The sequence below is a fragment of the Myotis yumanensis genome, unplaced genomic scaffold, assembly GCF_028538775.1.
Source record: "Myotis yumanensis isolate MYYU_CA2020_CCGP unplaced genomic scaffold, mMyoYum1.0.hap1 SCAF_9, whole genome shotgun sequence".
NCBI lineage: Eukaryota > Metazoa > Chordata > Mammalia > Chiroptera > Vespertilionidae > Myotis > Myotis yumanensis.
Window position 1 is genome coordinate 34,752,600 of NW_027223760.1, and position 17,704 is coordinate 34,770,303.

Sequence of the window (17,704 nt, forward strand, 5' to 3'; positions counted from 1 at the left end):
TTTCTTTAATGCTTATAGGATTTTTTCAGACTATTTTACATCCCATCAGCTTTTGTTAGTTATATTTTTGCAGAAATTTGTCTGTTTTAAGTTTTAAAATTTATTGACATAAATTTATTCACAGCCTTGCTTATTGCCATTTGAATGCCTACTCAATTTTTAGTTACATCTCTTTTCAAAATTATGATATTATTTATTTGTCCTTTATCACTTTTCCTTCTTAAAATCATGTTTATTGATGCATATTTTACATACAAAAATTTATCATTTTAAAGTGTTCAGTTATATGAGGTTTGACAAATGTTAAATTTTAAAAAATATGTTTTCATTAATTTCAGAGAGAGGAAGAGAGTGGGAGAGAGGGATAGAAAGATCAATGATGAGAGAGAATCATCCATCAGCTGCCTCCTGCATGCCCCCCACTGGAGATCAAGCCTGCAATCTGGCCCTGACTGGGAATTGAAATGTGACCTCCTGGTTCATGGGTTTATGTTCAAACACTGAGCCACACCTGCTAAGGCTTGACAAATGTTTATAACCAACATAAACAAATTATGGAATATTTCCAAAAGTTGCTTTGTCCCAGTTTGTGGGAATATTTAAAACTATAAATTCAATACCTTTTATAGATAGAGAGGTATTTAGATTATTTATTTAATCTTGTGTGAGCTTTGGCAACACAATTTTTTTCCATTTCATCTAACTAGTCAAAAGTATTGACTTTAAATATATTCAAGAGGTTTTGTTTTTATTCATTTGATATCTGTAGGACCAGTGGTGATGTCACCCCTTTCATTTCTTAATGTTGATCATTTATAAATTCTTTTTTGTTCATCAATCTGGATATAAATTTATCAGTTTTATTGATACAGAACTGTTAAAGAATCAGCTTTTGATTTCCTTAATTTTCTCTATTTTTTCTGTCTTGTTTTTCTATTTCACTTACTAAAGGCCCGGTGCATGAAATTTGTGCAGGGACGTGGGGGTCCCCTCAGCCCAGCCTGCACCCTCTTCAATCTGGGACATCTCTCTCACAATCCTGGACCACTGGCTCCTAATCGCTCACCTGCCTGCCTGCCTAGTCACCCCTAACTGCCCCCTCCGCCAGCCTGATCACCCCTCACTGCCTCTGCATGCTGGCCTGATCGCCCCTAACTGCCCCCCAGCTGTCCTGGTCGCCCCTAACTGTCCCCCGCTGCTGGCCAGGTCACCACCAACTGCCCCCTCCCTGCCAGCCTGGTTGCTCCAAACTGCCACCCCCTGCCAGACTGGTTGCCCCCAATTACCCCCCCTGCTGGCCTAGTCACCCCTCACTGCCCCCCCCCCCCCCGCCAGCCTAATCGCCCCCAACTGCCCCTGCTGCCAGCCTGGTCACCGCCAGCTGCACTTCACCCCCCCCCCCCCCCCCGCCAGCCTGGTTGCCCGTAACTCCCCCCCCCACTGGCCTGATTGCCTCTTAATGCCCCCTCTGCTGGCCTGGTCCCCCCAAACTGCCCTCTCTGCTGGCCTGGTCACCCCCAACTGGCCCCCCTGCCAGCCTGGTCTTCCCTCACTGCCCCCCCCCCCCACCAGCCTGGTCACCCCACACAGCCTGCTGTTCAGTCATTTGGTCATCCCTCACTAACCCCCCTGCCAGCCTGGTCGTAGGCAGCCATCTTGTGAGGGCATGATGGTCAATTTGCATATTACCTCCTCAGCATATAGGATGTCCTCATTTTAATTTTTTCCCTTAGTTTATGTCCTTAAGTTGCTTGTAATTCATTTTTGTTTCTATTGTTGATGAATACTTTTATCATTTGTATGCCTGAATATATCCTTATTTATTTTATTTTTTCTCTTTTTTTTCTGTTTTGCAGTGTCTAATCTGTTATTGAGTCCATGTAGTGTATTTTTTATCCTTGTAGTTTGAATTGGTGTTTTTATATCTTTGGTGTTGTTCCTCATCATCCTTAGACTTCTCTCTATCTTCTTGAACATGTGAAGTATATTTATAATGGTTATTTTAATGTGCTTGTATCCTAATTATGTCATCTATGTTGTTTCTATATGCTCCTATTGATTGCCTTTCCCCCCTCACTTTGACTTGTTTGGGTTTCCCTACCTTGTACTATGGCCTAGAAAGTCTCCTGCCTCTTAGCATGCATGGAAAATTTTTATTGCATTACCGACATTGTGAGTTTTATGTTTTCATGTGCTAGATATTTTTGTTTTACTTTAAATATTTCTGCACTTTGTTCAGGGAGGCAGTTACGTGGTTTAGAATTTATTTGATAATTTGAGGCTTTCTTTTACATAAGGGTCATAAAGGTTGGATCTAAAACAGGCCAAAGTATTGAGTCAATTTGTAACACTACTGAGGTTATATTTTCCTAAGGACCCTGCTCAATGTCTTGTGTGTTAGAGGGCTTTCCTTTCTGACTGGTGAGAACATGAACTGCTCTGGGCCCTGTGTTACCTCTAGAGATCATTCTATTTACTCCTTTCTGGTGGTTCTTTTCTTGGCCTTGGTGGGTCCCTCACAACATGCAAAGATTAGTAGTCAGCAAAAGACTTAAAAAAACCAATATTCAGATAATAAATTCCCCTTTTCTTTACACCCCCTTCTCTTTGGCACTATGTTCCAAACTATGAACTCTGTCTTTTCAGGATGAAAAGGATGACCACGGGCTCTGTTTAGGTTTCTCTCATCATCCTGTAGCCTGGAAACTCTCTCTAGGCAGTGAGCAGGGGCACTTGTGACTCACCTCACTTGTTCTCGTCTCTCAGGATCAGTGTCTGGAACTGATGTTTGGCTGATGTTTTCCAGCATTTTATATATTTTGTTCAATTTTCTAGATGTTTAGGACAAATACCACCCCCGTTTTTCAATTATGGCCAGAAACTGAATTTGTAATGACTTTGGATATTGATTTTTTTAATCCAACAGGGTTTTATAAAATGCCTAGAATTGGGTTTGATATACTAGCTATGTTTCTCAGTGTCCTAGAGTACTAATTCTCTGGTCCTGTACTAGCAATAACTCAGAAGAACTACATGTTCTCTACTTCCCTTCACATATAATTTAGGATAATTTTTATGATGTTTGACAGTTTTTAATATTTTTCTTTTAAGGAAAAATATATTTTTTCCTCCCTATTAAATCTAGTAAGTGACCTATTAAATGACATTTGCTAAGTAAATGGCATTTGCTAAGGGATGGGATTACCTTGTCTTTGTTGCTCTCCTTGCACCAAATGATATTAAAAAGTATTTTATGGTAAACCATAGTTCATTGCCAAGACTAATAAAAAAAAAAGAAATGGAAGAAATAAACAATATTGTGGAAGAAAAAGAGATTCTATATACACTAAAATACATAGGAAGATATTAATTTAGGCTCATAAATTTGAGAAGTTAGAACAAATTTCTAAAAAAAATAAACTTACCAAAATGAACACATGAAGAAATAGAATAGTCCTATATACTAAGAAATTTGAATCCATATTTAAGAATTTTCTACCAAATAGAACTTCAAGCCAGGTGGCTTTACCAGTGAATTTTACCAAAAATATAAGGAAGAAATGACACCAGTCATCCATAAAAGTCATTTCATATATACATATCCTATATAATCCTATATAATAAATAGCTAATATGCAAATGGTCATTATGCCCTTGTGCCCTTGCACCCTCACGTCTTTGTGCCAGGCCTGGGGAACCTGAGGTCATGCACCGCGCCTGGTGCCTGGCTGGGAGACCTGAGGCCATGTCCCGCCTCCCTGCAGGGCTTAACAGGGGACCTGAGGCTGCACCCCCTGCCCGGTGGGGCTTAACGGGGGTGGGGCTGGCCAGGTCTGGATCTTGCATGATTTTGAGGTATGTGTGGGTGGGCGGGGATTTGACTCTGGGTCCCATGGCATGCCCCAGACTCTGACAAGAGGGAGATTTTCATACACATTTTACTATTTTTTTCACCTTTGATGCTTCTATTATAGAGAAAGAGCAAATAGCAATATTAAAATATTTTCTCTAATTAATTCCTTTTTAATGTGCATGAGTTTCATGCACTGGGCCACTAGTCCTATATAATAAAAGGCTAATATGCAAATTGTTCCCTTGACCGGGAGTTCAACTGGGAGTTCAACCAGGGGGCGGGGCCAGCAGGCCAACTGCCCGCATCCCCTCCCCGCAGCCAGCTCAGCCCAATTGGCTCTGATTGGGGCAGGCCAGCCAGACCTCATCCATGCGTGAATTCGTGCACCAGGCCTCTAGTTTAATATATAAAAGTCAACTATATTTTATATAATTTAAAAGATATTATTTAAAACAGCATGTGAAAAATACCATGTCTAAGAACAAATCTAATGAGAGATATACAACATTTTCACATAGAAAAAAATGAACAGATCTACACTAATAAAAGAGAAACATGGTAATTGGCGTACGACCGCTACCCTTTTCATTGGCTAACCAGTGAGTACATGCAAATTAACTGTCAGCCAAGATGGCTGCTGGCAGCCAGGCAGCTGGAAGTGAACATGAGGCTTGCTTGCTGCAGACTCCAATGTTCCCCGCCTGCCTTGCCGGCCTCTGAGCCGGCAGTTTGAAACATTCTAACAAATATAGAAGCTAAACAAATGGCCGGGATCTCAGAGCTGAAGTTATACATTGTTTCGATTATAGAACGGCAAACAAACCAGCGGATGCCTCAGAGCTAGAGCCAGAGCTAAAGCTGGCCCAGAATAAAAAAAGAAAAAGAAAAAAAGGAGCGGTTGGGAGCTTCAGTTAATCACCAGCCTTAAGGCAGCCCTCAGCCCCTCACCCAGACTGGCCAGACACCCCAGTGGGGACCCCCACCCTGAAGGGTGTGTGACCAGCTGCAAACAGCCATCATCCCCTCATCCAGGCTGGCCAGGCACCCCAGTGGGGACCCCCACCCTGATCCAGGACGCCCTTTAGGGCAAACCAGCCAGCCCCCAGGCCTCTATCCTATATAGTAAAAGGGTAATATGCCTCCCAGCACTGGCATCAGCGGAGCCGCGAGGCCTCCTGGCACAGGATCAGCGTGACAGGGGGCAGCGCCCAAACCCCCTGATCGCCCTGCTGCTCCGTGTGTGACAGGGGGTGGGCCACAACCTCCCTATCCGCCCTGCTCTGTTTGTGACAGGGGAAGGTGCCCCAACCCCCTGATCAGCCCTGCTCTGTGCCTGATAGGGGAGAGCTCCCCAACCCCCTGATCACCCTGCGGCTCTGTGTGTGACAGGGTGCGGTGCCCCAACCCCCCCCGCCCCCCCTCCCCATGGGCCCTGCTCTGTGTGTGACAGGGTAGAGCCATAACCTCTCCATCGGCCCTGCCCTGAGTGTGACAGTGGCGGCGCCCCAACCCCCTGATCGGCCCTGCTCTGTGGGTGATAGAGGGTGGCGCCCCAACCCCCCTCCACGGGCCTTGCTCTGTGTGTGACAGGGTAGAGCCATAACCTCCCCATTGGCCCTGCCCTGAGTGTGACAGGGTGCAGCACCCCAACCCCCTGATCCGCCCTGCTCTGTGTGTGACAGGGGGCGGTGCTCCAGTTCCCCTATCGGCCCTACTCTGTGAGTGACAGGGGGGAGCTCCCCAACCCCCTTATCGACCCTGCTCTGTGTGTGAAAGGGGGGAGCTCCCCAACCCCCTGATGGGCCCTGCTGTGTGCATGACAGGGGGGAGCTCCCCAAACCCCTGATGGGCCCTGCTCTGTGAGTGACAGGGGGCAGCGCCCCAACCCCCTGATGGGCCCTGCTGTGTGCATGACAGGGGGGAGCTCCCCAACCCCCTGATGGGCCCTGCTCTGTGTGTGACAGGGTACGGAGCCCCAACCCCCCTGATGGGCCCTGCTCTGTGAGTGACAGGGGGCAGCGCCCCAACCCCCTGATTGGCCCTGCTCTGTGTGTGACAGGGGGTGGCGCTGCAACCTCCCCATCGACCCTGCCTTGAGTGTGACAGGGGGCGGTGCCCCAACCCCCCAATCGGCCCTACCCTGAGCGTGACTGAGGGTGGCATCGCAACATCCCAATCCGCCCTGCTCTATGCATGATGGGGTGGCGCCCCAACTCCCCAATCGGCCCTGCTCTGAGCCCGACCAGGGGCTGCACCTAGGGATTGGGCCTGCCCTCTGCCACCCGGGAGCAGGCCTAAGCCAGCAGGTCGTTATCTTCCGAGGGGTCCCAGACTGCGCGGGGGCACAGGCCGGGCTGGGGGACCCGCCCCCCCTCCAGTGCACAAATTTTTGTGCACCGGGCCTCTAGTATTAAATAAATTGGAAAAAAAAATATTTTTAAGGGTTGGGATACTCAAAAGCACAAAAATGTGACTTTTCCTAAAACTGATTTCTTAGATAAAATCCCAACTAAAATAGCAAGTTTTTCTTTCCTGGAAATGTTTGAGCTAACTTTAAAAACAGATTACAAATTCAAATGGCCAGCAATAACCAAAACAATTGAGAATGTAGAAACAAGTTGGATGATTTACACTATAAAACTATGGTAATTAAGACAATGCAGTATCCTATATAATAATAGAGAAAAATGGTAATTAGCCATACCTCCGCTACCCTTCCCATTGGCTAATCAGGGCGATATGCAAATTAACTGCCAACCAAGATGGCGGCTGGCAGCCAGGCAGCTTGAAGCGAACAGGAGGCTTGCTTGCTTCAGTGATGGAGGAAGTCAACGTTCCCTGCCTGCCGCTGCCGGCCTCTGAGCTTTCAGTTTAAGAAACATTGTTGCAAATATAGAAGCTAAAAAAAACCCAGAAACCTGCTTTCAGCCAGCCGGGCCTCAGAGCTGGAGTTGAAACAGTGTTTCGATTATAGAACCCAAACAAACCAGATACCTGCTTTCAGCAGCCGAGGTCTCAGAGCTGGAGCCGAGCCTCAGAGAGAAAGCTGGCTCTCAGTTCCAGTGACAGCCATAGAAGGTAAATAAATCCCAGAATAAAAAAAAAAGAAAAAAAGGAGAGGTTTGGAGCTTCAGTCGCCCGCCAGCCTGAAAACGGCCCTCAGCCCCTCACCCAGACTGGCCAGGCACCCCAGTGGGGACCCCCACCCTGAAGGGGGTGTGACCAGCTGGAAACAGCCATCATACCCTCATTCAGGCTGGCCAGGCACCCAAGTGGGACCCCCACCCTGATCCAGGACACCCTTCAGGGCAAACGAGCTGGCCCCCACCCATGCACCAGGCCTCTATCCTATATAGTAAAAGGGTAATATGCCTCCCAGCACAGGATCAGTGGAGCTGCGAGGCCTCCCGAACCCGGGATCAGCGGAGCCATGAGGCCTCATGCCCCGGGATCAGTGGAGCCGCAAGGCCTCCTGGCACCGGGATCAGTTAAAACCGTGATCAGCCTTGCTCTGTGGGTGACAGGGTACGGAGCCCCAACCCCCCTAATCAGCCCTGTTCTGAGCCCGACCAGGGGCTGCACCTAGGGATTGGGCCTGCCCTCTGCCACCTGGGAGCGGGCCTAAGCCAGCATGTCATTATCTCCCAAGGGGTCCCAGACTGTGAGAGGGCACAAGTGGGGCTGAGGGACACCGCTCCCCCCCTCCCCCCCCCGCCAGTGCACAAATTTTTGTGCACCGGGCCTCTAATTTTATAATAATAGATAAATAGACCAGTGGGTCAGAAATAAGAATTTCAAAACAAACCTACAAATATAAATTGAAATTTGCTCGATGGCAACACAGAAGAATAGTGCGGAAAGCATGGTCTCTCAATAAAGTTGGATAGTCACATAGAAAAAAAGTGAATGTGGGTTCCTTTCTCATATTATGCACAACAATAAATTCCACATATATTGTTGATCTAAATGTGAAAAAGAAAACATTAAAGCTCCTGGAAGATAACATGAATAATAACTTCATGATATAGGGTAGGCAAAGATTTTTCAAGACACAAAAGAGCAATATATGGGAAGCAATTGATAAATAGAACTACATTAAAATTAAAAACATCTCTTCATCAGAGACACCATTAAGAAAATGAAAAGTTAAGCCACTTTTTTTGGTGTGATACATATAAATGACAAATGACCCATGCTCAAAATATTAAAATAATTAAAATTAATCAGAAAAAGAGAGATAACCAAATAGAAGAATGGGCAAAAGATTGAATATCTCAGAAAATTGAATATCCAAATGAGCAATAAATATTTTAAAATATGCAAAACCTCATTAATCATCAGAGAAATATAAAATATAGTAACAATGGGATACCATTATATATATATATATATATATATATACCCATCAGAACGGCTAAAATCAAAAGGATTTACAATCCAATGTTAGAGAAAGCTTAGAGCAAATAAATCTTCATACATAGTTGGTGCAAGTATAATGGTACAACTTTAAAAAAAACACCTGACAATATTAGCTAAAACTGGAAATGCACATAATCTGTGATGGGTCAGTGCTACTACTGGGAAACAGAAATGAATACATATATGGGACAAAAGCTGAGAGAGGTTGTGTGTGTGTGTGTGTGTGTGTGTGTGTGTGTGTGTGTGTGAATGTTCATAGCAAGTATTGTTTGCAATAGCTACAAACTAGAAACAACCTGAATATATTGTAGAATGGATATATAATTTGAGATGATTAAAGTGGATAGTAAATTTCTGTATTTGCAGAATATGAGGACAGACATTTAGATACAAAAGCAGTCAAATAATTAGACAAGGCCCAGTTAAAAGGAGCCTCCTAACAGTGAGCCAACATTGGAGAAAGCTCATGTACGACTTCAGAATCACGGTGCAGAAAGTATTGTTCTCCTATGAGATCTATGAATAATTGGGGGTTTGGGGTCAAATAATGCCAATCATGAGAACATGGACAGAAAGTCATGGGCAAGTTATAACTTCCTCCAAGTGAAATTTCAACAAAGACCTAAGAGAATGTCTCCAGGGAAACTGGGGCTTTGTTTCTGGGTCAGGAAAAACTAACTTCTCTTACTAGTGAAAGCAGGTGAGAGTTTAAGGTGAGGGAATCACCAGCTAGAGAAGAAGAAACAGGTCTAACAAGCACAGCATAATTGGCCTGCAGAGATTTTATCCCTGAGGGAAAAAAAAGTTACTTCTTCCAAAACCCCACATCCTGCTCAGCCTCACCCTTCCTGGGGCATTGCTGGCCTGTCCTGAAGGTAAGAGAGTCATGCTCAGAGAGTGGGTTCTCGGGACAGGAGTCAGGAAACCAGGCTTTCCTTAACACACAGCTCCTTCCTAGTCTCATGTGATAATTGAATTGAATTGGGTTACTGGAGAGATATGTCCCATTTTGAGGAGCCAAACTGAGGAGAAAGTTCTTTTGGAAAGTTCTTTCTCCTCTGAGAAATGAAGCACCTAGCACAGGTTTTGACAACATTCATAGGAATCACTGGGCTTAGCTACTACAGGTCACATCCCTTGCATTACACTGCGCCCCTTAGCACCTGCCCACTAGAAATCTGGACCCAGAGGACAGGTTTGTGCTGACCAGCTCATTCTGAAATGATAATGGACAAGCAGTATAGATATGCATAAGGAAGTCGGGATGGAGTGGGGAGAACAGCTTTGCCAATGAACATTTTGGGGAAATCTCAAGGTTTCCAGATGGATTTTTTTCTTTAAAGATCACTTGTGATTAACTAGCTTGAGTCACAATTCTAGGGAAAAAGGGGGGTACAGGAATGCCATCATTGCCAGTTAAAACACCTCCATTTTACTTTTGAACATCTGTTATAATCTCCATTAAATATCAAATTTTCAAAAAATGTTTTAAACATTTTATTTTATTTCTTAACTTAGTCATTCATTTTTCTATTGGTGTTACAGCCTTATTTTTTAACCTCCCAACTTTCCTGCCTCTAATGAATTAGGACAGACTTGAAATTATGTTTCCTTTACCCAGAAGAAGATACTAGGTAATGAGAGTTGAACTGGAAAATTAAAGTTCATTGACAAAGGAGTTCACTCACTCCTAGGGAGAGGCACTTTACAAAGCATGAAGATGATGCAGAAACAATGATAGGCTAGCTAAGGGTATTTCTACTTTTGACCAATACCTTTGTGGGCTTTTAAGGAACATTGCTGACCAAAGATCAGGGATTACATTCTTTTTGTCAAACCCTTAACTAATTATTATTAGTTTTTAAGAAGTTTAAGACTCAAAACTCCAAGAGATTTACATTAGTCAGGTTTTTTGTTTGTAACAAACTCTTATTTGGTACCCAAGAATACATTGAATAATCACTAATCATAAGTTACCTCCTGCACTATTATTTTTCTTTTTGCCTTCTGCTGGTGAAATTCCTTTACATAAATTGTTTCAGTATTGTAGCAGAATTGGAGACTACCCCATTCTCCTTCCTTAGCTTAGCTCATAAAAGATCATGCATAGGTGGTCAATCTCCATTGATGGGTCCTAAGCACAAATTTTTCCCCTGTGAAATCACTTGTCTTTCTCTCATACCTGAGACCCTTAACAGTGATATTTTTGTATTTCAAGTTTTCTTTTTCATTAGGGACAAAAAGGTAGGTTTCCTATTTCTTTGATAGAGATATTGCAAGGTGACTTGTTAACCTTTTGAAGTTCTAGAGTAAGTTTTAAAGAATTAAAGAACATTCTGTATTTTTACTGCCTCTCCTTGTGTCCACATAAGTTATCTCTTGAGGTGAGAATTGTTTATCAAGCTTAATTTATTCATAGATAAAGGAAGGATGTCATATGCAGATGCCCAAGGACCCCTTTCTTCTGGCTAATCCAAGCACCTCTGGCAGCTTCCTTATCTATAGTTAGTGGCTCTTACTGTCATGAATACCCTCAACACAAACTCTGATTCCCATAACATATTCATTGGTACTATCTGATTACAGCAAGCAAATAATATCTCCTTGGCACTGCTGTGCATGGGTTTCACTTTCTCTACCTAAACGGCAGACTAATTAGAAGGACAATATGTGGAAAACTGAGAGTGGGCTTTGTTGAGTCCATGAGGTTTTTGGAAATCACTTGTGACTTGAATAAGGTGCAAACAGGATTACTAGAGACAATACTAGAGCTCCAGAGAGAATACTAGAGTGTTTGAGCTTTCTGCAATACCAATATACCAGCAGGATTAGAAAGTGTAAGGATGGTATTGAGCAGACTAGCCTATTGCCTTTTGTCTTGCGAATCATGATAGAGGGAGTAGAGTGCGAGGATGAGAGAAGACAGTTTCTTGGGGGTGAGGGGGTTGGGGAGGTACAGGATAGTTGAGTATTTCAGATGGGGATAAAAGGAAAGGAGAGAGTTAATCAACAGTCGTTGTACTGAGTTAATTCCAGTTAATTATTTTCCATCACATTATAGTCTCCAATCCATCACGATCACTGTCCAGGATACGTACAAATAGAATCAGCGGGAATGCACAGCCAGCTTTCCATGACCTCTTAGTTAATAGGCTAATATGTATGGCAAGTATTTGAGTTCTTCTTATTTCTTAGGGAAGGTAGTTAATGCCTCCCTGACTTTGATTTATTTCTTGATAGTCATGCCTATCAAGGAACACATGTATGGTGTATGTGTGGCAGTCTTCTTAGCCTCTCATCCAGATAAAAAGACAAGCAGGTGAAGATTTTTCAAAACTAAGCCCAATGGCCAGGTCTTCATTCTTTATGTCACTGTCTCTGAAATGTAATTTTGACCATTTTTTTTTGCTATTTAAAAAGTCTATTGTGTATTTGCCACATTCTAACTTATAACCCCACATTTCTTATTTCAAAAGGTGAAAATTGAGTGTTTTATTATCATAGAGAATCCAGGTGTAAAAACATCATTTAAAAAAAATCTGTTTCTGCCTGTTAGGTTCCATTTAATATGGATTTTGAGAGAGTAAAGAGGTGAAAACGGGTTTCCAAAGGAGAAGTAGACAAACTTCAGGGTTAAGGATTGGCTCTGAAGAAGAAAGTGTGTTTTACAGTTAATCTTTTACTTAAATGTCTAAGCATTCTAATAAACCTTTCCTACTTAAGGAAGGAGAATAGAAGAATTTTATTTTCTCCTTGAACCGGGATCATGTTAATGTGTTTTACTATGGTCCCAAACCCAGAAGGAAACAATTAGGGAAACCACGCCATTTAGTTTTAGATGGCTATTTGGTCTACATGCCCTATCAGGCTCTCTGCCACCTTAAGTATCTGGGATTTATTGATTTATAACTGGGGTTTTGTCTTCAGAGGCTCATGGGCAGGGAAAACCAGACTTGGGTGAGTGAGTTCATTCTCCTGGGCCTGTCCAGCTGCTGGGAAACTCAGGTCTTCCTCTTCTTCCTTTTCCTGGCCATGTATCTGGTGACCATGCTGGGGAACTTTCTCATCCTCCTCCTTATCAGACTGGACAGCAGACTAAATACACCCATGTACTTCTTCCTCAGTGTACTGTCATTTGTGGACATCTGTTACACCAACAGCACTGTCCCACAGATGCTTGTTCATTTTCTGTCAGCCTGGAAGACCATCCCATTCCAAAGCTGTGTGCTCCAGCTCTATGTGTCCCTGGCTTTGGGTGGGTCTGAGTTCTTCCTGCTGGGAGCCATGGCCTATGACCGCTATGTGGCAGTGTGCCACCCGCTGCACTACACAGTCATCATGCATGGAGGGCTGTGCCTGAGGCTGGCTGCCGGCTGCTTGGTGGCTGGTTTCATGAATTCATTGATGGAAACAATCATCACCTTTCAGCTTCCCCTGTGTCACAACATTATTAACCATTTTGCCTGTGAGATCCTGGCTGTGCTGCGGCTAGCCTGCGTGGACATCTCCTTCAACATGGTCATGGTAGCCATCTCAGGATTTCTGGTGATCATGCTTCCCTGTTCCCTGGTCCTCTTCTCCTATGGTCATATAGTTGCTGCCATTCTGCATATTCGCTCTGCTCAGGGACGTAGCAAAGCCTTTGGGACCTGTGCTTCCCACCTCACTGTGGTGTCCATGTGCTTTGGAACGGCCATCTTCACATACATGAGACCTGAAGGTGACTCCTCAGCAGAACAGAAGATGACCACCCTCTTCTTTGCTGTGGTGACTCCAATGCTGAATCCTGTAATCTATAGCTTGAGGAACAAGGAGGTGATGAGTGCCCTAAGAATAGTGGTGAGAAAACTTAATGTAAAAAGGTGAAGTTTCAAAGGAGTCCTACTTCCTCCAACAGCCCAGAGAACATTTCAGAGAGGAAATGATTGACATGTCCTTTCTCCTCAGATTTGCTGATAAGGTAAATAGTGAGCACATCCTTTTTAGACTGACTTTCCACACCAGTCCACATTTTCACTATGTATCATTGCCCTGTTATACATGTGGTTAAAAAAAAAAAGCATTCCGTTATTAAACAGAGGCCTGCTGGGTAATCTGTCCTAGAATTCATATTCCCCCATCCCTTTCATAGTCCTCCTGCATATTCCCTCAGGAAGTACCATGTGGACAATGAAAAGTTTCAGGCTGAGTACAACCATACTTCACATCTTGACCCAATGCTCACCAGCAATATGGCTTTGAAAATGTACTTAAGCCCTAAGTACATGGAGCATCGGCCTGCGGACTGAAAGGTCCCAGGTTCGATTCCAGTAAAGGGCATGTACCTTGGTTGCGGGCACATCCCCAGTTTGGGGTGTGCAGGAGGCAGCTGATCGATGTTTCTCTCTCATCGATGTTTCTAACTCTCTATCTCTCTCCCTTCCTCTCAGTAAAAAATCAATAAAATATGTATTTAAAAAAAAAAGAAAATGTACTTAATACCTCTGACCTCCAGTTTCCTCAACTATAAAAAGGATAACCAGTAAGTGTTATTATCCTGAAGATTATGAGTAATCAATATAAAATACCTAGTAGAGTGGTAGCATAGAGTAGATATTCAACTATTTTTAAAAATATTTTTAGGACACAACTACAGGACTAAGCATTATGCAACTTTCTTTCTATATACAGTTATTCAAAATGAACTTTTTTCCTATTGCTTTGCCGGTAGTAGATCACTATCCCATGTCTGTGATTTTCCAGAGAACCATGGCCTCTATCTATCTATGTATTTATCCATCCATCCATCCATCCATCCATCTATTCTAATCTATTTATCTGTCAAAGCTAAAGTTCTTATTTTTCTTATCTCCAGTTCAAACAAGAGGTTTCTCATGTGCTCCAAACACATATGTCTACTGGCTTACTTAACCCCTTCACTTATCCCATAGGAATCTCATTCTTAACATAATTAAAATAGAACTATTGCTCTTGCTTCTTCTAGCCCAGGGTACTCCTTTCCTTTTGTCCCAATATACCTTGACTGTATTAGTAAAAGGAACCATCAGACACTCAAAATAATTTCTTTATTTATTTTTGATCCTCACCTGAGGATATTTTTTTCCATTGATTTTGAGGGAGAATGAAAGAGAGAGGGAAAGACAGAGAAAAATATCAATGTGAGAGAAACACATGGATTGGTTGCCTCCTGTGTGAGCCCTGACCAAGGGCCCAGGTCGGGGAGGAGTCTGCAACCAAGATATATGCCCTTGAAATCAAACCTGGGACCCTTCAGTTTGCAGTCTGATGCACTATCCTCTGAGCAAAACTGGCTAGGGCAATAATTTCTTTTATATCTAATCCATCAATAGATTCCATGAGCTTTATTAACAAAATATATGATCAGTCTGCTTTCTACATTTTATTCTTTACACAGCAGCTTTAATTTTTAAAATTATTATCTATTTTTGACTTTATGTTGTGAAATAAAACACAGAAGCAGAAAACCACACTAAACAAATGTGTAACTTAGTGAATTATTATAATACAGTACCCCTTGTAACAAACATTCAAGTAAAAAAGCAGATCTGGCAGCTACTACAGAAGCCCCTCATGTGCTTGTCCTAATCACAACTCCTTTTCCCCCAAAATACTGTCTTGACCTTTGTAGCAATCACTTACTTGTACTTCCTTATGGCTTTATTACCCAAACAAACATCCCTAATCATTGTAGTTCAGTCTCATTACCCAAACAAACATCCCTAATCATTGTAGTTCAGTCTCATTCAATTCGATATGTCTATGAAGTCTCTCTCATCTATCAGTCCCCTCTAACTCTTTATTGCCATACAATTTATTTGAGTGACCTGGACCATTTGACCTGCAGAAGGCATCTTTACCTTAGGAAATAAATCAGGGCACATCTTTATACTGTTTACAGTAAAATCCAGACTCCACACATGCAAGGCACGATGTGATCCAACAGTAGCATGCGTCTTCCTCTGTTCCCATCCCCTCTCTTACTGCATTTGTGGCACACTGGTTACCTGGCAAGAGTCAGAAGAAAACAGATAAATCTCTATAAAAAGAAAGTTTATTTTTCCACAAGTCATCATATTCATGGAGAAAATAATTATAGACATAAGTTTCTTGTGTATGAAATCTGAGACTTATGCAATGTATTAATTTACTAATAAATACTAATAGCTTAATCATAAATACTGACTTTCACTGGAAATTTTGAATCCTATCAATTAGCATCATAAATCGTGCTAAAATTTCTGAATAAAATCTCAACAGCAAAGGTTTTTTGATCTCCCACTTTTTAAAAGAAGAAAATCCAAGTTGCTGCCTTGGAAAAGGAGTCTTGCCCTCACTTGTTTGGCTCAGTGGATAGAGTGTCAGCCTGCAGACTGAAGGATCCCGAGTTTGATTCCAGTCAAGGTCTCGTACATCAGTTGCAGGCTACTCCCTGGCCCAGGCCCTGGTCAGGGCTCGTGCAGAAGGCAACCAATAGATGTGTTTCTCTCACATTGATATTTCTCTCTGTCTTTCCCTCTCTCTTCCACTCTTTCTAAAAATCAATGGAAAAATATCCTCCGGTGAGGATTAAGGAAAAAGAAAAGAAAGGCAGTCTTGTATTCACCAGCTAGACCAGCCGTGGGCAAACTATGGCCCGCGGGCCGGATCTGGCCCATTTGAAATGAATAAAACTAAAAAAAAAAGACCGTACCCTTTTATGTAATGATGTTTACTTTGAATTTATATTAGTTCACACAAACACTCCATCCATGCTTTTGTGCCGGCCTTCTGGTCCAGTTTAAGAACCCATTGTGGCCCTCGAGTCAAAAAGTTTGCCCACCCCTGAGCTAGACTATAAGCTTCTTGAGAGCAAGGACTATTCATTTAAACATATTTGTATTTGTGGTGCCTTAACAATACTAATAATTCCTGCTGATTGAATAGTTTATTGATTGAAACTTTCTTTACTATTTTAGGAGTTGCCTTTTCTGAAGTATATAAAGACCATATGTGTTGGAATTTATAAGATCCTATCTAATAAAGAGGGAATATGCTAATTGGCCCTCATGCTGTCACAAAGATGGCAGTGCCCACAGCCACAAGATGGTGGCGCCGATCCCCTTGGCCCCACTGGGGTGGCAGGCATGCAGCAAGGCCCCAAGGCGCAGGCAATCCTTGGATGGCAGCTGCCCAGCCGCCTAGGGCTGCCTGAGGCTCAAGTAACCAGGGCCGGCTGAGGCTTGTGCTGCTGGCAGTGGCAGCAGCAGAGGTGTGATGGGGCGTTGCCTTCCCCTAATCTCCAGGTTACCTCCTGCCCCTAAGGGCTCCTGGACTGTGAGAGGGGAAGGCCAGGCTGAGGGAATTTTCATGCACTGGGCCTCTAGTTAATAAATAAGACTTAAAAACTCTCAGGTGCAGAGTGGAATTAATTGATTAATAATACTCCCCAGTACATGGGACATTAATAAATTACACAAGGCCTTTTATTAATTTTTAAAAATTAATTATTTTTAAATTCCATCTCTACTTTTATTTCTAATTTCTAATGTGTTTGATACATATAATTGGATTGAGGTGCATTTATGTATTTTTAAAAATTCTTCATTGTTTAAAGTATTATATATAGTATTACATATGTCTCCTTTTCCCCCCATTGACCTCTCCCCTGCCACCCCAACCCCCAGCACATGTCCTCACCCCCCTAGTGTCTGTGTCCATTGGTTATACTTATATGTATGCATACAAGTCCTTTGGTTGATCTCTTAGCCCCTCTTGGCCCTCTCCTGCCTTCCCTCTGAAGTTTATGTATTTTTTAAAAGTGCATTATATTGTTAACTACTCATCCTTTGTCTATACTACATAACACTATACTTTAAAGATCTACATATATATTTAAGACCCATACATATTGCTCATTTATTACTTCTCTTCATAGTAATCCATGGTGCTCACAATATTTTAGCTATCACTCTTTGTTATGGAACCCAACTACCCTGTCCCTTCCCCCCCCCCCCCCCACACACACAATCACATATAGCCCCATATTGAACATCATAATATATGCACACTTAAGTACCCATGTGAGAATTTATTTAGGGAATATACACAGCAGTCAAGTTGCTAGGGTCATAGAATATTCTCTCCAGAATCTGTACTAATAATAGGGTAATATTCAAATTGGCTGGGACCCCATCACATTAATGACCAATCAGCAGGCTGCATGCGCAGCAGGAGCGGGTGGGCAGGGACTTGCAGCATTGCGGCCCCAGCCAGGGGCAGGGCCATGGCGGAGAGGCCCCTCCTCTGCGGCCCCAGTTGGGAGTCCACAGGTGTGCAGAGGTCCGCAGGCCTCTGCTGTGGCCTGGCCTGGGGGCAGGGCTGCAGCAGGGACCTCCATGTGCCTGCGCAGGGAGTCCACAGGCCTCTGCCACA

The 17,704-nt window shown here is 43.1% G+C and overlaps 1 protein-coding gene across 1 annotated transcript; it reads left to right on the top strand.

The window, feature by feature from the left end:
- Positions 1–12,205: 12,205 nt before the first annotated feature.
- LOC139016921 (olfactory receptor-like protein OLF3) lies at positions 12,206–13,138 on the top strand. Its single transcript, XM_070425096.1, has one exon. It carries the CDS (start codon positions 12,206–12,208, stop codon positions 13,136–13,138), a length of 933 nt encoding a protein of 310 aa, XP_070281197.1.
- The last annotated feature ends 4,566 nt before the right edge of the window (positions 13,139–17,704 follow it).

Excerpts from the sequence above, each read along its gene's own strand:
- LOC139016921 (XM_070425096.1), top strand. The coding sequence starts at position 12,206 with ATGGGCAGGGAAAACCAGACTTGGGTGAGTGAGTTCATTCTCCTGGGC.